At 37.8% G+C, this 21,665-nt stretch overlaps 1 protein-coding gene across 4 annotated transcripts in view; it reads right to left on the minus strand.

Annotated features, from left to right (window-relative positions):
- Positions 1-21,076, minus strand: part of strn (striatin, calmodulin binding protein) — a 73,830-nt gene extending 52,754 nt beyond the window's left edge. For all 4 annotated transcript variants that reach the window (XM_041789042.1, XM_041789039.1, XM_041789041.1 and 1 more), the window contains exon 1: positions 20,746-21,076. In XM_041789042.1, coding sequence (XP_041644976.1) covers positions 20,746-20,958 — 213 coding nt within the window. In that variant the 5' untranslated portion in view covers positions 20,959-21,076. The remainder of the gene's footprint in view (positions 1-20,745) is intronic.
- Between the last annotated feature and the right edge of the window lie 589 nt (positions 21,077-21,665).

The raw sequence follows: 21,665 nt of genomic DNA on the forward strand, positions 1-21,665 counted from the left end.
TACTTATATTTCCCTATCAGTTAATATTCTAATATGAGTCATTTATTACATGATTCATTAAAATCCAAGCAATCTCGTCGTTTGAACTTTTCATTCAGAAATCGTGCACAGTCCTCGTCTACTACATTGAATGACATAGAGACTTGCCTCTGGCAACATGGCGGTGACGCCAGCATCCAGCCAGTCAATCCCCAAATGCATATCATGTCTGTGCAAAGTGATACTTGAATTTGGATCATAAATCGATTTAGTAAAATGAATGTTATGTAATCGCTGTGCTTGTTAGTCTGAAAAGTCACATATTTTTCGTCTACTTATATTTCCTTTTGTGGTGGACTTGCCTCTATTAATATGGCAGCAATGCGTGAAGAAAACAATGAAGAAGACATCATTTCAAGTGATTTCCAGTATTAGAAGAAGAGATATGGCAGTGCTCGTCCAACTTCCAGTGTGTAGAAACACAAGAGGTTTCCAGGTCCCTCTCCTTTTTTGGCTCACATTGCAAATTTGACACCAATTGCTATATTGAAGGGATGACCATTTTTACATCATCTCACTTTAAATAAATAAAAAATAAATACTTATTCTGAAAAAAGTTGAATGTTTGCATGATGTGCATAAAATATCTCCTGCATAAAAGTATTACACCGGTATTCTGACGCACATCAAGTTTGAGAAATATTGCAACTTTTGCGATTTGTAAATTGCAGCAGGCCACACTGCAATTTAATCTAATTTGCGATCAATTGCTCAGCCCTAGTTTACATCCTCATGTTGTGTTGTAGCACCCACGAGGCAAAAACAATGCAGTCTGAGTCCAATCTTCTGCATGTTTCATTCTGACACTGATGAGAAGCCAGATAAGCAACCAACCCTTTAATGGGTTCAAGGTAAAGCTCTAAGAAAAAATATTTAAAACTAAATCTTTTGTCATAACGGCCCAGCCAGAGTTTCAATTCTTTAACCAAAAGAGTAGAGATTGGGATTCACAGCAGCTACCCTGACCCCAAGGCTAAAGCTGCTCTAAAAATCTTAATTCTTTTCATATAAATTTTACATGAAGCAAAAGAAGTAGAAAACTGCTTCAGACTCAAAGGAAATCATCCCAAGCTCTATCAAGCGGCTACAGATTAAAATAAAAGCATGCTGTTGATATGAAAATTTAAAAAAACAACACAGTTGTCCAATCAGAGAGGAGGAAAACACTGTCCATTTGCACCATTTTATCTGGTGAGTAAACCAATTCACAGCTCTGACAGACTGGTGACCTCAGATTTACTGTAAAAATGAGGGAAGCAGGCAACTTAGTGACACAAGCAGGCGGCTGTCCCACCCGCCCACGCAGACAGACGATGGATGTAAGTGAGAATTAACAGGCCGACAGCACGACGCAGAAAGACTGATACCAACAGGGACAGAGACGAGGACTCAGAGGAGCAGACTTCATAAACAAGAGTCCCTTTAGACTCGCTCACTGAGAAAACAACAGAAAAAAACCCTGAAACTAACAAAGATTATCTGTCAGAGCTGAGCAGATTACAGAGATTACAGATTTATGGATATATTTTCAAAAGAGTTGAAGAGTAAAATAATATTGTCTATACAGATTTAGTTTGTGCTGATTCTAAAAGAAGATAGTAAACCTGATGCTCAGTAATAAGACTGAACACTAAGAAGCACCAACAGTAATGTCATTACTGATAAGATATTCTTTCGGAAATGTTTGGCCTAAATAGGGAATTACTATTTTTATCCTAATAAAAATTTAAATCATAACTGATGCGACCAAAATTGAAGTCCTAGACGTCAATAATGGGCAACTCACTGTTATTGATTATCAAAAACTGTAGGCAAGCTCCTGCTCTTGGGCTACACAGCTTATTAATGGAAACAGCGTTTTTATCCTCTACAGTAGTACCGGCTTCTTCAACAGCTGCTTCTCCGTCTCTCTTAAATGCCACAGCTCACTTCTTTTAATCATTATTGACTCAAGCCAAGTGAGTCGGGAGTTAAAACACACCTTTAAACAGTTTTTTAAGCCTTTATAAGATGGATCACTGCAGCGCTGGGCCCAAGACAAAACAAGAGGATCCAATGCAGCATGCAGCTTGTGTTTAGGCCCCAGAAAAAGTGACAGAGATGGTTTGTGAATCAAGCACATTCACTGTATGTTGCTGTTATTACAGCCATCAAACTAGGAGGGCGAAAAAAACACGTTTAACCTTGTAACTTTATCACAACGGTACAAGTGGGTGATGTTCAGTTAGTGATGTAGCTGCTCATAAAGCCAAACATGCTGATGACTGAAGTTAGACTGAGCTGTTGTCTGTCACATATAGGGCTGGGCAATTAATCACAAATTAGATTAAACTGTAATATAGCCTGCTGCAATTTTCAAATCCCAGAAGTTGCAATATTTCTTTCACTAAATATGTCAAAATACCAGTTTAACAAACCAATTTTTTGTAGCAGCAGAGATGATTTGCAAACATTCAAGTGTCATTTTTTTTATATAATGGCTTACAAAAATCATCCATTTTATGTTTTATGTATGTTCTCCTTGTGTGTGACATAAAAATTACATTGCCCTGAAACAAAGTAAATGACATCACATTTGCAATAAGAGCAAAAATAGTCAGCTCATTCTGTCTAAAACTGATGAAGCCTAGCGTTACTTCATGAAAGTCATGCCCCAGCTGCGAACAGCTGGTAGCCAGCCTCACCTCCCCCACCCCAGCCAACTCCTTTATAGCTTAAAGCTTGTTGCACCCCCATATTCACCCCCAGATTCATGCTACTATGGATTAATTGCTTCGGAAATAATTTCATTGTTTTCAATACACATTTTCTTTTCTATGAAATTATTTGTTGCTTGAATTGGTTAAAAATGCATAAGATTAACCCAAGTATAATAACATATCAAATCGCAATCACAATATTTTGGAAAAAAATTGCAATTAGATTATTTTTGCAAATAGTTCAGCCCTAGTCACATATCACTCACATTTGTCATGCCTCGTGTGCTCTACAACACAACACATGCATTTAGAATAGTAGGGATGCTCTGTAAAGATCCTGAAGGGAGGGAAAATAACTTTCAACACCAAGTCGTAGTGCTTCTGATGGAGCAAGGACAACAACCAATGAGAGCGAGTGAGCAGGGGGGTAGCGTCATCCTACTCATAACCATAAACACATCTGTAGCTTCATTCCAGCCAGGATTTCATCCTGAGTAACACATGCCAGCACAGCCTGTTGGGGAGGGACAGCAAGATGGTATTGACAGACATCCATGATCTGTTTTATATATACATGTCTTATATATTCTCCTTGCACACATATATAAATACTTCTCTCACGTGCATATATTCTCCTAGCACACACATATATACTTCTCTCTCACGTACATATATTCTCCTTGCACACACATATATACTTCTCTCTCATGTACATATATTTTCCTTGCACACACATATATACTTCTCTCTCACGTACAAATATTCTCCTTGCACACACATATACTTCTCTCACATACATATATTCTCCTTGCACACACATATATACTTCTCTCACATACATATATTCTCCTTGCACACACATATATACTTCTCTCACGTACATATATTCTCCTTGCACACACATATATACTTCTCTCACGTACATATATTCTCCTTGCACACACATATATACTTCTCTCTCATGTACATATATTCTCCTTGCACACACATATATACTTCTCTCACGTACATATATTCTCCTTGCACACACATATATACTTCTCTCACATACATATATTCTCCTTGCACACACATATATACTTCTCTCACGTACATATATTCTCCTTGCACACACATATGTACTTCTCTCTCACGTACATATATTCTCCTTGCACACACATATATACTTCTGTCACATGCATATATTCTTCTCTTAATTATATGTATGTGAGGGAACAATATATGTATGTGAGACATAAGATTGGTCATTCTAACAGTGGACTATTAAAGGAATATGAAATGTCAGTAGCCTCCAGCATCAGCTGATCACATTTGCACCAAACCAAAGGCTAATGTTCGTGGAGTGCTGATTCAGCGGGTGTTTGAAAACAGCAGAAATTTTTCTAGAGACAGTCAAAAAGCAAATCTATTAATGACAAAATCCTCCTCCTGATTGTCTTTACTTCCTCGACAAATCCCCGCCTACTCTGTTTGAGGTGGTTTCCCCACATTCACCATCTGATCAACAACAGTGAGACAAGTTTAACCACAGACATTTCTATTAAAGGTGCACTTCACATATTTGACCCACCTTTAATGTGACTGATGTCAGAGAATATTTTGAATTCTTAAAGACATCAGCTCTTTTTCAGTTCAGACATGTGCAGAAAAAATAACACAGCTGTACGCCAAACCTTTCCGAATATTAGTATAACATTGTTTTATCAGTGGTGTGTTTTATCTGAAGAATAATTACAACAGCCATTTAATTCCTTCAATTCTTATTGACAAATGCACTTTACTTTTAAAAAATGACCCCTTTTAGATTAGAAAAAAAATCTGATTCAAATTGAATTTTGTTTAGTTTACTGAAATGTCACATTTTTACACTTTGTCAAGTCATTTAAATTTAAATCATGGCAAAAGAGGGAAAGCAGAACTCTTTTGAACCAAAGTATATGAGTTTATGATATACTAGTTAAAAATATATAAAAAATAAAAAACAGTCCTTTTCCATGTAAAGACCAGTGGTGTCAGTTAGATTATTTTAGATTATCTATTATTTTTCCCCAAAAATGACTTACAGACTTCTTGGCATTTCAGATCTTGCCTTAGAAATCGTACATGTGAATGCCTAATAGGGACAGAAAGTATCCAGGACTGACGGTTTGGAGCAGCCTCTGGATATTTGCCCGCTCTGCCTCTGGTAAACTTCTTATTATGAGATGTTTGACGGAGCTTTGAGTTTCCACGTCATCGCTGAGAGCAGCATCCCTGAATAAGCCACTCCTATACTCTTAAAGAGGAGCATGTAGTCTGGTTTCTTCGTACTTTCCCACTCTGAGGCTCTCACTGTGAGGGCAAACAAAAATAACTGCAGCTCGGGGGCGGACGTACAACGAGGAATGATGGCGACACCCATTTCTGCATGCCACAGTATGAACGGCGGTGTACTACTGCTGCCGCTGAACTGAACACGCCTCAGGCTCTGCCTTTAGGAAAAGTAAACATGAGAGCCTGTCATGATTCTGAGGTCGGATAATTCGAGGCTGCTGCACAGATTACTGTTCTCTCTACGACATGGAGATGTGTAATCGAATAACACATTATCATCTGGCTTATGTGGAAAGCTTCTGAAGCATTTCTACGTTCGTCACGATACCGGAATATGAACTTTTATATGGTTCTAGTACAGGGGTGTCAAACTCAAGGCCCGGGGGCCAAATCCGGCCCGTGGTGCAGTTATACCCGGCCCACCAGATCAGATCATATGATATTTTTATTAGAACTGGCCCACCAGTATGAGGTCTGCAGATTTCCTCCAGTATAAAAATGTAAACTTAACCTTGATGATTTATAATATCCTTGTTGAGTCATAAAAATGAAAAAAAGTCAACAGTAAAAATAATTTGATAAAAAGTCAGGAGCATGCGGAAGAAATGAGTGTTTTCTCTATATTTTCAATTTTAACCTTTAAGATTAATAATTTTAAATTTCAAATCTTATTTAGACCTTTTAAAAGTCATGATTTTGACTTTTATCTCATGTTTAGACCTTTTTCAACTCCTAACTTTAAATTTTGTCTAATTTTTTACCTTAAAAACTCGTAATTTTAATTTTATTTCATATTTTGACATATGAAACTCATGATCACGATGTTCACCTCATATTTTGACTGTTAAAAATTATGATTTTGAGTTTTAGCTCAGTTTTTTACTTTTAAAATTCATGGTTTCAATGTTCTTTCACATATTTTGCCTTTTAAAACTTTATTTTGACTTTAAATGTCATGTTTTTACCTTTTAAACTTATAAGTTTGACCTTGGATCTCAGATTTTGAGGTTTTAACTAACATTTTCATCTCATAACTTTGCTTTTTTATCCCATTTTTTAACCTTTTAGATAATAATTTTAAATATCCAATCTTATTTAGACCTTTAAAAGTCATGATTTTGATTTTTTTTATTTCACGTTTAGATCTTTTACAACTCTAACTTTAACTTTTAATCAATTCTTTTTACCTTAAAAATGTAGGATTTTTAATTTTATCTCAGTTTTTTGACCTTTTAAAATCATGAATTTCACTTTTATCTCACGTTTGACTTTTTCAACTCCTAACTTTAACTTTTGTCTCATTTTTTTACTTCAAAAAGCATGATTTTTAATTTTATTTAATCTTTTGACATTTGAAACTTATCATTTCGATGTTTACCTCATATTTTGACTGTTCAAAATCATGATTTTGAATTTTATCTCTGTTTTTGGCCTTTAAAATTCGTGGTTTCAATATTCTATCTCATATTTTACCTTTAAAAACATTATTTTGACTTTAAATGTCATGTTTTTACCTTTTAAGACACGTTTGACTTTTTATCTCAGATTTTGAGGTTTTAACTTATCATGATCACCTTGTAATCTCAAAATCATATATCATCAGTGCCAAGTTTTTTACCTCCATAATTCATTCCTAGTGAAAATAAGGTTGACATTTTATGGTTAAATATGGATCCTGTTAGGCCCTCAGGTTAGACCCAAGTTCAGAATCCAGCCCCTGCTGTGGTTGAGTTTGACACCACTGCAAAAGGGCCAACTTCTTTGCTCCTGCACTCCTGCACACAGTAGAAATTGCAGAAATATGAGGGTAAAGTTTTTATCCATACAAATAGGATAGTATAACACCGTCCTATATTTGTCAATGACAAATAGAGGGTGGTTGGCTGAAAAATGGGACCAAAATCTGTGTTTTTCCAAAGCACCATTGTTTTCCAATACTACCGTTCACTAAAAACTTAAAATTGCATCTTTTTTTTTTAAACAAAAAAAGCAAAGTAAAATGTTGACAGCTTTACCAACCATGAAAGAAAAGTGTGTTTAAGGTTCACCCTGAACCCACACGGAGCCACCTTACACCCTGAGTCACCTTCAACCTTCTCCTGGTGTCAGATTCAGGCTGCTGACGATTGCTTCTGGAAGCAGATACTCTACGGAGCAGGGATTTCCCCATAACCAGAGGGCTGATGAAGCTCTCTGGAGCTCTGCCCGACTCGCAACACGACTCAAACTCTGTCACCAGGCCTGGGAAAGATCTGTGAAGGCCGGATCTGAAGGGTGAGTTCAGTAAATCACAACACTACATTTCTGTGCCTCGTTTTTCTACATTAGAGCAGGGAGGGGTGTTTCTGGGTGGATAAATTCAAATCTGGTTAAATGCAAATTATTAGTGTGTAAAGTCAAGAAAACTTGAAAACTGACCATGATTTCTTCAACACAGGATCACAGCGTCAGATTCTGGAGGTTTGATGAGAATGGCTAACATTAGCAGTGCTAGCATCACCTTCTATCCTCCTTACCGATAGTTATACAAAAATAAAACCTGAGAAAACCTCAATGCAGCTTAGGGCGCACTCACACCAAAACCAGTTACCCAGCACTGTTCTTCTCCCCTCTTCCCAATCACTCGCTGGCCAGGACTCCCACTGCCTCAGGTCCATCCAGGCCCTGAGTGCAAATACATCACTGTAAAAACATGACCAACACCAGGGGTGTCAAACTCAATCACAGCAGGGGCCGGATTCTAAACTTGGGTCTAACCTGAGGGCCTAACAGGGTCCATATTTAACCATAAAATGTCAACCTTATTTTCACCAAAAATGAATTATAGGGGTAAAAAACTTGGCATTGATGGGAAATGATTTTGTGATTAAAAGGTAAACATGAGTTAAAAACTCAAAATCTGAGATACAAAGTCAACTGTGTAAGTTTAAAAGGTAAAAACATGACATTTAAAGTCCAAATATTTTTTTCTAAAAGGCAAAATATGAGATAGAATGTTGAAACCATGAATTTTAAAAGCCAAAAACTGAGATAAAATTCAAAATCATAATTTTTAACAGTCAGAATATGAGGTAAATATTAAATAAAATTAATAATAATGCATTTTTGAGGTAAAAAAAATGAGATAAAAATTAAAGTTGGGAGATGAAAAAGGTCAAACCGTGAGATAAAATTCAAAGTCATGAGTTTAAATGTCAAAATATGAAATAAAATTAAAAATCATGTGTTTTTAAGGTAAAAACATGAGATAAAAGTTCAAGTTAGGAGTTGAAAAAGGTCTAAACGTGAGATTAAATTTAAAATCATGACTTCAAAAGGTCTAAATAAGATTTGAAATTTAAAATTATTAATCTAAAAGGTAAAAATATTAGATAAAAAAAATCAAAGTTATGAGATGTAAATGTTAAAATATGAAATGAAAAGTCAAAACCATAATATTTAGTCATAACTGTGAGATGCAAAATTGAAAATATAGAGAAAACACTCATTTCTTCCCCACGTTCCTGACTTTTTATCAAATTATTTTTGTGTACTCTATCTAATGTTTATGACTCAACAAGGATATTATGAATCATCAAGGTTAAGTTTACATTTTTATACTGGAGGAAATCTGCAGACCTCATACTGGTGGGCCAGTTCTAATAAAAATATCATATGATCTGGTGGGTCAGGTATACCTGCACCATGGGCCGGATTTGGCCCCCAGGCTGTGTTTCCTCCAGGTGGTCCACTTTGAGCACAGTGTTTGTTATGGTTCAGTACATAAAACCCCAAAATTGTTCACGTTTCCATGGTCACCTGTACCCTAACTTGGTGGGTGGACTGTAGAGGGTATGCATGTGACATCACAAGCAGCACAAGTCTCATCACTTCCATACTGGTGACAGAAATAAGCAGGGGGTAAGCAGGAAACAGTGCCGTCATCTCTGACAACAATCAAGGTGCTAAAATCCACAATCGTTGCATCCCTACATGTTACCGCCATGCTGCCACAATGCTCTATAATCCGATATAAACAAGTGATCACACAAAAAGCAAATCAGCCTGACTGAGTCAATCAATTGATTATCAGCAATCACTGAACTATGGCGTAATCCTAACTGACAGCAGCTCAATGTTGACACACAGCAGCTCAGATTCAGAGCGGAGGAGCGGCTGAGAGCGTGAGCAAACAGGCTGGATGGACGACATTCCTACAAACTCGGAGCTTCGCCTTCCTGCCAAACATCAGACACAGCTTCAACTGTCGTTCATTCAGAGTCTGGACAAGCAACAAGAAAGAGAAAATCCTGGGAGGAGACGATTCACTGAGTTGTGAAATCTCTTTGTGTGCGTTGTTAACCTTCGTGTAGGCGGCCGCAGGATTAACTTTTTTTTACATGATCCTCTTAAGACTACCCCTGAATAAAATCTGTTAACTAGAGCCCTCATTTTCTTGCAGCTAAGAGCAGAGACTTTCCATTTCTGAGTCACTATCTAGCTTTTCTGCTGCAGTATAGATGCTATTTTTTGCTCTGAATCAGCAGTGAGATGGGCATGTCAGCATTAAAATTATACCACACAACAGAAAAAAATATCTGCTTCTTACATCTGTTCATACCTCACTATTGTAAATATTCTGATATGTGTCAACAGGGCCAATATCACTAATGGCATCTGTGCATCCCTTTCCTGGACTCACTAAAAAGTGTGGGGGGTTTATCCCAGCAGATCCGAGCGGAGGAGGACAACTGACTCACAACAGCAGCAGATGAGCAGACAGGTTTCTCAAACTGACAGCTCAAAAGTAGGGATGCACTGATTGGTATCGGCTGATACTGGCCCCGCTTCCAAGCATCAGCCACCTGCCAAAGGATGCGGCATCAACAGATATCAGTAACCAGTGTTTATCTGCTCTGTCCAAGTCAAGGCCAAATCAAAAAAGAGAGTTTTGGAAATACTTACATCTCTTGGATTTTTGTTTTTATTCTGATAGGAGAGCTGAAAAGAGATAGGAAATAAAGGTAGAGCGAGTGGCGGGAAGGTATGCGCTAAACCATGCTGGGAGCAATCAATCCTGCAGTGATGGATAGGGATGGGCCAGATCTGATTCAGGATCAGTATCTGGTCCGATGTTTGTTGTTTTTATACTGAACATTAGACTCGCGGTATAGACCCTAATTCCGAGGTTTTCGCTTGTCTGTGAATACCCAGCATGCACTGTATTGTAAACAAAACCTCTGCCATCTTCACAGAGATTAGCCAGATAATAACCTAATTGTCAGCATTTTCTATTAATGTGAAGCACAGTAATGAGGTAAAAGCTGCTTTCTCTCTGTAACAACAGCAGCATGAAGCGAGCTTACGCTGTCTGTGGCTTTAAAACGAGCTGCAGTGACTTGTATTAAAACCATTAAAACAACTCTTTACAGGTGTTTTCACCCATGACTCCCTTGTTTTAAGATGATGATTCAAAGAAGCAGGCTGTGGTGTTCAGTGAGGTCAGAGAAGAAGCTGTAGAGAGTGGCAGCGAGGCTGACAGTAAACACGGTGCTAAAGCTAACTTAAATCAATGATAAATGTGGTGCTTTCAACAAATCCTTCACAATAAAAGTCTGTAGTTGTTTTTCTCCAGTGCTTTTATTGTGAATGCATAATGTCAGGAAATGAAGTGTTTTCAGCAGCAGCTTGCCCTGATGTCAATTTCTAGCTTGAAACGTCCCATTCACTGCTTTCTGCTGCAATAGTCCCTCGATTTACTCTGTTTAGTTGAATCATTGTTTTTTAACTGATTTAAAGAGGGGGTTATTTTCATTTTTTATGGATATTTCTCTTTACATATTTATTTTTTATACAGTAATACACTTTTATTTTAAATATTCAGTTTGCTGCAGTAGCCCTGTGGGGCTGTTGGTTATTTACAGTTGTTGCTGCTGGTTTTACAGAGCCCTGCAGATTCAAACCCTTGATTTAAAAACATATTCAACTGGTTTTACAGACAGCATCACATCACACCTATCCTCGCTCCCTCCACTGGCTTCCTGTCACTTCTCCTTCCATGGCCAAATCATCTGATTAAATTTTTATTTTATCCATTTTCTATTTATTTATTTAGGGTGCTGTTTGTCTTACCTGTTCCTTCTCTTTTTATCTGCTATCAATCTTTGTTTTATTGCTAATATTGTGTGTTCACGGTTTTACTTTCATATAATATCACACTGTCTTTCCCTAGATATTTTCATCTTTTACTATTTTAACTGCCTTCAAGATCATCTCTGTCTTTCCCTTTCCTTTCAATTATGCTAATTTTGGCATTTGTGTCTCAGTTTGTTTTGACTTTCTGGTTGATTATCAAGACTTTCTCTGTTTGGTTTATTGTTAATTTGTTTATTTGTGAATCCCTGTGCTCCTGCTTTTGGTATGTCTGTTACAGCACTTTGTAAACATCTGTTTTTAAAGGTGCTATATAAATAAAGTTATTATTATTATTATTATTATTATTATTATTATATTGGTCACTGCTACCTGTTTAGCCAACACAAAGTTTAAATACATTTATTGGAAATAATATGAAGTTTTATGCATTTTAAAGTATTTTTAGTCTTTACCTTTGTGTGATCTTACACAAAATACTACCAAAAACAATAAGATCATTAATAATGATTTTAAAAAACTACTGGAACTTGTGCCGTTCATTGGTGCATATGTATTGGAATTGGCTCAGAACTGAAAAAGTGGATCGGCCCATCTCTCATCACAGATATGGATGTTACTGAAGCACAACTATCTCCACATTGTAAAACAAGCTAACACACTCTGAGCGAGGAAAGTGAAAGAACACAAACAAATCGTGTTGTCTGGCACTCCTGATACCTTGTCATCTCCCTCTTTCCCTGCCCCTCATCCAGCTCAATGCGAGGGAAAATAAGAACAGAACGACGGGGGATGCATTGTGCTACGTGCAGCTTCTTGGACGTCAGGATACAACAGTAGGAATCCATGAAAACAAGCTGATTGTGTTGCTGGTGTTCTGTCAAACTGCGTGCAGTCAAGACATTCTGTTATGTTCACAGTCAATTAATACTGAAGTCAAAAGATTTTAATAGCTAGAAGCATCTCAAAGGAATTGATAAAAGAATGAAAAAATAATTATAGGCAGAACAAAGCTGTTACAAAGGTAGATAAAATACACAGAAAGGGGAGGAAGGACAAAAAAAATTCAAGAAGAAATAAAAGAATGAAAGAATAGAGCAGATGAAATAGCAGAAAAAGAAGATAACACAAAAAGAGATAAAAACAGAAATACAGCAGATAAACATAAAAAGGCAGATCATTTTCAAACAGAACTAGGCTACTGTATGTCTAATAAGGATTTCCAAAGCTTTTCAATACTTGACTGCTTCTCTGCAGAAAGCAGTGAACGACAACAGCTGATAAAATTCAAAGCATCTTTTTTAGACTGATGCTGTGCCATAGAGACTGCAGAATCATGATGAGTGCTCAGACTTTTCTGCAGGAAGAACTACTACTCCAAAGCATCAGTTAACCCCACATTAGGTGCAGCTAAAACAAGAAGTCAAATTTGAGCGCGCTCAGTTTGCCCGCCACAAACAAACCACCCAGAAAGCCGTGTAGAAGCCTCGCTGCGCTCAGCTGCAGTTTGTGCTGCTCTGCTGATAAGCTCTGTTCACAACAGCAGACAGGAAGCTCAGAGCACGGCCTGATGACTCAAACCTACTACAGCGAGCGGGAAGACGTCATCTGTCTGAAAAAAAAAAAAACAAAAAAAAAAACAATGCAGTGTCTCCCTCCAGACTCTGTTAGCTCAGGTCAGAGTTAATGAGCTGCACACGAGTGAAACCTTAAAGTCAGCGTCTGCCCTTGTCTAAAATTAAGCGACTACAGCCAAAAACTGGGTCAAAATGATGGAACGGCAGGGGCTTTTGTTTTGTTTGTTTTTTCTTGTAAAAATCTGCCATAGACAATCAATGTAAACTACTATAACGACATGGAGCCACTAAAATCATGCATTCAATTTCTAAGAAAGGTGGATTTTACAGCAAGACTCTTATACTAATGCATATTAGTTATTTTTTGGCATGATGCTGCATGCTATGTCATCATCTGAAATAGGTTTCCTGAACTAAATCAAGTTGCAAAGTTGTGTATTAACTGCAGCATAAACATAAAACCATGCCTTGCCTGTACAAGACGAGAATTATCCCAAACAAGTCAAACAAGTACTTACTGATGCTGCACTGGCCTTGAATAGTTCGATTAGCATCAACTCTTTGTTCATTTTATAACAAACGGTGTATTGCTAACACCATATATCGACATAAACATCTGCGTTATGCTTCAAAAGGCATCTTCGACGTTCATACATTAAAGCATTTTTTTCCTCTGTTCCAACTATGACATGCTCCGGCACAAAGAGACATTTTTCCTCCTATAGAAAGTATCTGGCTTGCTTTTATGTCTCTTTCTACCTGCTTCCACTGTTTCACTTCTCTTGTGACTGCTGTAACATAACAATGACGTCTCCTCCAAACTGGTCTATCCTACCACAAGCCTTGACAGATCTGGGAAAACTGCTTTTCCCTATTATTCACCTTGGGTGTGGAATAATCTTTAAGAAGAGCTAAGTAGCTCAAATGTTAGTGACTCTATCAGGCATGAGCCAGTGGTGCAATGTTTGTAATGTTTTTATGCTTTTTTAAAGGTTTCTATTGTAAGACACATTTTTAATTAGGGATGCACAATAGGTTGTTTGCAGTCACATGATCCAGAATGTCTGTTGGTGGTCAGCCATTAGGAGTGAATGGGAACAGAGGAAAGTTAGTAGTTTACAACTCTAAATGATGCTACAGTTATCATCAAAACATTTCTAAATACACTGAACACAATCCCTGCACCTTACAAAAAGTGGTTTTGTTCTTCCCCAGTTCCCCAGTAAAACAAGAAAAACGCAAAAATAGATTTGTTTTTCACGGCTTTTATGAGAAGATATGTTGTTATTGCTCATGAAGTTTTGATTTGACATTTGAAATGTGAACCTATACATGTTTAGAACAATCACCAGTCATTTTTTGAGTCTATGACTCTGGGTGTGCAAGAGAGAACTATACTAAACCTCAGTTCAGAAGATGCATCCTTCAAATCGCTGTCCTCCTCTATGAACCGCAGCGGCTGTTTTACCATCCTGATGGTCTCCCTGATATTATAAATGTGTGTAATAAAACACAGACACACACAAATGCCACTATCTAACGCTATTTTTAGAAAACAAAACACCACTCTCGCTCGCTCTCCTTTTACTCTCTTCCTTCACTCTCCTTTCTCACTGGTCTTCTGCAAAGCTGACCCTTTCGCGGTGCTGTTCGACATTACTGTAATATATATACCACACATCATATATTGCCAGAAAGCACAGATTCTCAGCTCTCTGTCAGCATTGGAATTTTTTAAATTGAGCAAACTTTCGAGGAGTCATGGTGCTGAGAATCTGTGTAGTTGTCTCTCCAAACTTCTGGTGTATTGTTATGAATGCCCACGTTATATGGTTGCGAGTACCGTAATCAATCATATATGTGCGCATGCCCACAATTCTCAGCGTTCCAACACCGCTAGAATTTTTCAAATTGGACAAACTTTGACAGAGTTATGGTAATAAAACTCCAGACATATAGAACAGATCACCGGCGCCACCTCAGTAGGTAAAGGGTAAACTGATTTACCTGGCTTGGAGGCGATCAATACAAATTACTCAGTCCTGCAGAGAGGTGGGCGGTAAACTGGTATTAATACCGTCACCGGTAAAATTTTTGGGTTAGGGTAGGATTGTGGTCATACGACACCAGAAATAAATCGCTTACTACAGCTTTAATAACACTTGAATTTGGATTGAAAAACATTATCTCCCATTAATTTTGTAATACTGTGATATAATACCGTTACCGTAAAAGGCAAGAAAAATACCGCCATATGAGTTTTAGGCCATAACGCCCAGGCCTAGCTCCTAGCATCGTCTAGCTAGACGATGGGAGATGAGTCTTGGGGAATCTTGAGGCAAAGAAGCCAGCTGAACCCCAAAGAAATTTTAATGTTGTCACAAGCATGCTTTTAAATGAAACAGGGATAAACTTTGTGGGGTGAGTGACCGAGTAATGATGTGTCATTCATGAACAGACCTGTGCAACGATACAGCTCTTTAATGTGAGCCAGTGCAGCTGGCTCCCGTCTGAGTGCCAGTTTCCTTTCCTCCATCCTTTCTGGCTACTTAAATCCACATTTAAAAAGCCGAACAACCAGCTCTACTGGGCTGAGCCAAAGGATCTGGATCTCGTAAAAGACACGGATTCCCCGTCCTAATGCGGAGGCATAAGGCAAGTGAGACGGGCATCAGCTGAGGAAACACAGGCAAGATCAGAGTTTAACACGCTAAAGTGAGGCAAAACTCTACTGAACCAAACCGGACCGCTTTGAAATGAACCATATACGAGCGCTGGTCCAGGCTTTAGCCTGAGGCTTTTCAAATTCCCAGCAGCTATCGTTTCTCTGCGGATTTATACATTTCTTTAAATGGTCCTGCTTCCAGCTTAATGACTCTGAATGTTTATGTTTTGGCATAGTCGCTAACAGCTCAAGACATGACAGTTTTGATAGCATTCCTGTAGAAATCACTTCCTGGCCCCCCCCTATTTGGAGTTCTCCACTGCTGCATGACGTCATCTCCATTATTAGCATGATATCAGCAACAGGAGATATGAACATTTCTGCTGATATTTACAGCCTATATAACTGGCCATTCACATCAGGATTATAAATCATGTCTCAGCCTTCAATATCAGCAAAATATAACAGTTCCATCAAATATAGGTGGTTGCCAAGGCCATCAAACTCGAAAGGACCTTCTGTGAGCCCTGAACATAAAAAAAAAAACTACCTGACTGTCCACTTCCACAATCCTCTCTGAGCTTTGTTTGCCTCGACCTCTCTTTGCACAAGATACTTGGACTAAAATGAGTTAGGAAATCCTGGTACTGGGGATGGGATTTTGCCATAGTTTTAGTAGTTCGATGACCCCATGAACAAGTACTGGAGTACTTGCAAATTATACATACAATGAAAACAAACATTTAAAATATTTCTTATTTCCCCAGGAGAGGTGGAGACATGGCAGATCCTTCTGATTGATTGATAAACAGTCCATAACACTGACTCTGCAGTCTGCTGAGAAGTTTGCTGTTCGTCTGCACAGACGGGTCTGTAGTGATTGAAGCACTTAAGACTGCTGGCTCTCCTGAATCAGACTCAGAGATAAGCCCAATAAATCAAGGCGGGGTGCTTTACTATTACTTTAGTCTACTATAAGTAGGCAGGGAGCCACTGAGTGTTTGTAAACCACTCCTTGAACTGCACATAAACCACTTTGCAAAATAATGAAGCATTCAGCATGATAAACATTGAGATTTAAAGATCCGATCAACTTTCAACTCTGACAAAATGAAAACAAAGTTTTGGCTCCAGTCAGAGTATTAAAATTATGAACAGTCGTCATTCTTTGGTAGTTACAAGCTACTGATCAGAAATGGCTTTAAATGGTGCAGATCAAAGATGTGAGTGACATCAGCAATAATCAAAACCACAATTTAAATATTCAAGTATCATTTTGGGGTTAAAACATATCTCATCTGATAAATAGAATACAACAACCTCCTTTTCTAACATCTGGTGTTAAAATGACTGAGAAATAAACATGTTTACAGCCTGGACCAAAAATCTATTTGGATAATGACTTTATGGGCCGTAGAATATTTCTTTGACTCATCTGTTTCGGTTTTAAGAGGGATATTGATCATGCATAATCAGAGGCACGGCTCCACCTCCTTCGCCGTCTCTCGGTTGCCAATAGGGCTGGGCAGTTAACCAAAAATTAGATTAAATTGCAATATGGTCTGCTGCAATTTTCAATTTGCAAAAGGTGCAATATTTCTTTGAACTGAAATGTGTGTCTAAATACCAGTTTAATTTTTTTTTGCAGCAGCAGAGATGACATGTTATGCAATCATTTAGAATAGTCTTCAAAAAATCCTACCTTCTTCATTTTTGTACTTTTTTTCTTATTAAATATGAGAAAGACAAAAAGCATTCAATGCAACAATTTATATCCAATTTGTAATATGAGTCAAAAATCATCAGATTAGACACTTGTAAAGAATTGTTCAGCCCTTGTTAAGGAATAAAAGAAAAATAAGAAATAATCGCAGATCAAATCGCAATTGCAATATTGGGAGAAAAATTGCAATTAGATTATTTTCCAAAATCGTTCAGCCCTAGTTGACACTAATTTAAACCTTTTCAATATGGCGGCCCCCACAGACCGACGTCCAAATCCACCATCAGGCTGCCATCACTCGTGCTTCTTCCAGCTCTTTCCACAGTCTTGGATTGGACACAGAAAGTCGTCAACAGCCCTGGGACTTCTCACCACGTGTATCACACTGTCTCAGAAAGATCTAGACCAGTGACTGTCAAATGTTTTTGCCCCATGCACATCTAAGACCAAGCCAAAACTTTGAGGCACACCAAACCCATAAAAAATGTCTTACAGTATGATTAGCTGAAATACAGTTGTAGTAATATCCTATGGTTGTAAACATTTACACCTCACACCTAGACATGACTTACTACACAATTTAGTAACAACTAAATTAGACAAATATGCACTAAAACCGACTTCTTTGCAGCATAAGTTTTGATCATTCACAGACGTCGATTAAATCAACAGTATGAAGAAGATCCAACCTGTTTTGCACCTGTTATTATAGATTTTACACCAAATTACCCAAAATGAGAACAGCATGTAGGAAAAAAAATCTCTTGTCCATAAGGTTGTCCTTCCACTGATCAGACTGCATGTTTTAAACCAATAGAAATGTAACAATCAGAAAACACTTACATGTGTTACAGCATCTTTAGTAGTTGTACAGTCGTAGTAATAATTTGTGACTGTATATATTCTCAAGGCTTACCACACAGCACCACAGTCTACCCTGTCACATCATTTGAGGCCCACTGATCCACACAGCCAAACTAGGAAAGATCAAGCCTCTAAACTGAATAAAACACCAACATCATCAGCAGACCTATCTGTGGAGACACCAAGAAGTGAGTTTGTAAGGAAATGTTTATGTTGTTGTTTGGAATGGTTCAGCTGCAGTCAAACTAAATCTGGAGCTGCTTTGAAATATGCCGTACTATTACAGATTCTATTGTCCTGACTGCCATTAACCTTTTAGACAGCTCCATGTGATTTTCTTTTGTTAGATTAATTTACTGATATTCTTTTCTGGAGTGATCTAAATTTTCTATTTATTTGTAAAGTCTGTGAAATGTGTGTGTGATACCGCCAGCTGTGAATCAAATTGGCCTTCAGAGATAATAAAGATACCCTTGATTCTTGATTAGAACCGATGTAATCAGAAAGACTGGCTGATGTAGAACCACAGCACTCAGTCTCCTTTAATACACAGAATTATGTACACAACACAAAACAGATGTAGATACTAAAACAGGGGTGTCAAACTCAATCACAGCAGGGGCCGAATTCTGAACTTGGGTCTAACCTGAGGGTCTATCTGAGAAAAATAGTCAAACTTATAAGTTTAAAAGGTAAAAGCATGACATTTGAAGTCAAAATAATGTTTTTAGAAGGTAAAACATGAGATAAAATATTGAAACCATGAGTTTTAAAAGCCAAAAACTGAGATAAAATTCAAAATCATAACTTTTAACAGTCAAAATATGAGGTAAACATTAAATCGTGAGTTTCAAATTTCAAAATATGAAATTAAAATAAAAATCCTGCATTTTTACGGTAACAAAATGAGATATAAGTTAAAGTTAGGAGTTGAAAAAGGTCAAAACATAACATAAAAGTCAGAATCATGACTTTAAAAGGTCAAAATAGGATTTAAAATGTAAAATTATTAATCGAAAAGGTCTAAATATTAAATGAAAAGTCAAAACCATAACTTTTACTCATAACTGCGAGATGCAAAATTGAAAATATAGAGAAAACATTCATTTCTGTCCCACGTTCCTGACTTTTTATCAAATTATTTTTACTGTTTACTTTTTCTCATTTCTATGTCTCAACAAGGATATTATAAATCATCAAGGTTAAGTTTATATTTTTATACTGGAGGAAATCTGCAGACCTCATACTGGTGGGCCAGTTACCATAAAAATATTATATGATTTGGTGGGCCGGGTATAACTGCGCCACAGGCCGGATTTGGCCCCCGGGCCTTGGGTTTGACACCCGTGAACTAAAACAATAAAATACCTAATACACTTATAAACACCTCTATATATTAGAATATACACGAGCATAATATAGGGTAATATCAATATAATCTATGATGATTCATAAATAAATGTCTGTCCAAATGTAAACTTGTCTAAAAAACAAACAGTAATATGCCTACTGATCACAAGATACCCTCATTAAAATATTTAGACCAAAGCCCTGTTCACAATGGCACCAAACTCCTGAAAATTTCCTGAATCTACCTGTATGAGCTGCATGTGTGAATGCAAACCCTGGAATTACCCTGCATGCCCCCTAGTATTTTCCCCTCCCCTCCACTGACAGACAGCCAAACTGCAGGAAAACTTCCAGCTGTGAGGGACAAGCATGAACAAGAAAGTAAGGTACATTTCTGGGTTGGTAAAACTGCATTTTTCAGTTTTACCTACTTTTCCAAATGTATACGATCAATTCAGACAGACCGCTCTCTCTCTTTTGGTTAGACGTGGTTTAAGATCATCGTGTTTTAGAACATTTTATGATCATAAACTGTCTTGATTGTATAAATACACCGGCAATATTTGGAAGAGTGGAAGGAACCGGCAAGGAAGGGAGGGTTTTTCTTTTTTGTTGCAATTCTTCCTACTTTTTTGCAAACACATATATGCAACAGAATTATTTCTCTCTCTCGGTTAAAAATATGGAAATCATAAAGTTACTGTACATTTTGATAACGCTGATAATTAAAATGAAGGAAATATGTTTATTTTGAAACACATGGGAAAGGATAGAAAAAGTTGACAGCCTAAATTAACATGTTTTGGTTCAACTTAGACATTGTTTAGGAGCTCTTGCAGTATTTGACACCTAAAGACATAAAATTGCCACAAATATTGTTTGTATAGGAGCTCTATTTTGTTGTTGTGTACCAAACAGGTTTCTTTACAGCTTCATTTTCACCAGAATCAAATCAGTGATATAAATTCTGGTATTCTTGGAAGAATCTGTTATGTATTTGTATATCGTGTATAGCCATCATTTTAAAACAGAGATGTGATTTTGGTCCCTATCACCCAGCCCTACAAACGTTTATAATGACAATACAAATAACCTCATTGTTTTACAAAGACATACCAGAAAAGAAAAAGTCCGTTTTTATATGCTTAAATTGCTTTCAAATGTGTTAGAATTATCTTAAACCTCTAAAGTTTATCACCGTCCCTGTGTCGTGCAGTCAGTCGGTGGGGGCGCTGCAGCTCCTTTAGCTCTGAGCTAATGCTAGCATGCTAACGGCTAACAGAACAATCAAACTCCTTTAGAGCCGCTATCTTAGCGCTGCGCAGAGCTCTGACAGTGACACTGCAACCAGGTCGTGTTTGGATTAGATTCGCCGGTTCTTACCTGTAATTCAGCCCGCTCCACCTCCCACTGTGCTCTCTCCACTTCGAAGCGGGCCCATTCGTGCTGCAGGAAGTGAAGGATCCCCGGGATACTGTACTGCGCCCTAGCCGCCTCCCCAGCGTCTCCGTCGGGCAGCGGTCCTTTGCCTCCGCCCGGTAAAACGGAGTTGTTATTGTTGTTAAAGAACACGCCGGGCCCCGCCTGCTCGTCCATGGCCGGGCTCGGTGAAAGCTCCGTCCGTTGTCTCGCTGATTCGAGCTGGTGGAAACCAACGGAAGGTAGAAACGTATCGACTGCGCTCAGTCTGCTCGGCTCCGGGGAATGAACTCACTTTCTGACAGCTAGCTGTCACAGTGACGTCAGCGACGACGGCTACGCCCACTGTGAGCTGGCTGGGGGCGTTCGTTTTGTTTACCCCGACACTCCGGGGTACCTAACTAACTACTTTCGCCCCTCTTTCTTGAATAAAAAATTAATAAGCACTGATATTAAGATTGAAAGATAGAAAATAGTAAGATGTATTTCTTATTTGTATAGACAACTTCGTTAAAGTATCAAACGCTACACTGAAGTATCACACACTTCATTTAATTTGCAGAAGATACACAATGTGTTTGTTAAACTCACTATAGAGGTGTTTCTCAACTCTGCTCAGCCAGAGCCAAATTGTTGAAAAATACATTTGCAAGAACCACAATCTAAGTGGTGAAAAACGGCAATTAAAATAAGCTGAAGGAGGCAAACACGGGGAGAAAAGTGGCAAATATGTTGCAAAAAAAAATGAGTGAACAGTGACTATAATGGGCAAAAATTAGAAAAAAGAGGTGGGAAAATTTGGCAAAAAGTGGCATTGAATTGCAAAAGGTAGCTTAAATGGGCGAGAAGTGACAAAAAGGGGCAAAAAAGGCAAAAAGCAGGAT

The sequence above is a fragment of the Cheilinus undulatus genome, linkage group 6 (genome assembly GCF_018320785.1).
Source record: "Cheilinus undulatus linkage group 6, ASM1832078v1, whole genome shotgun sequence".
Classification (NCBI taxonomy): Eukaryota; Metazoa; Chordata; class Actinopteri; order Labriformes; family Labridae; genus Cheilinus; species Cheilinus undulatus.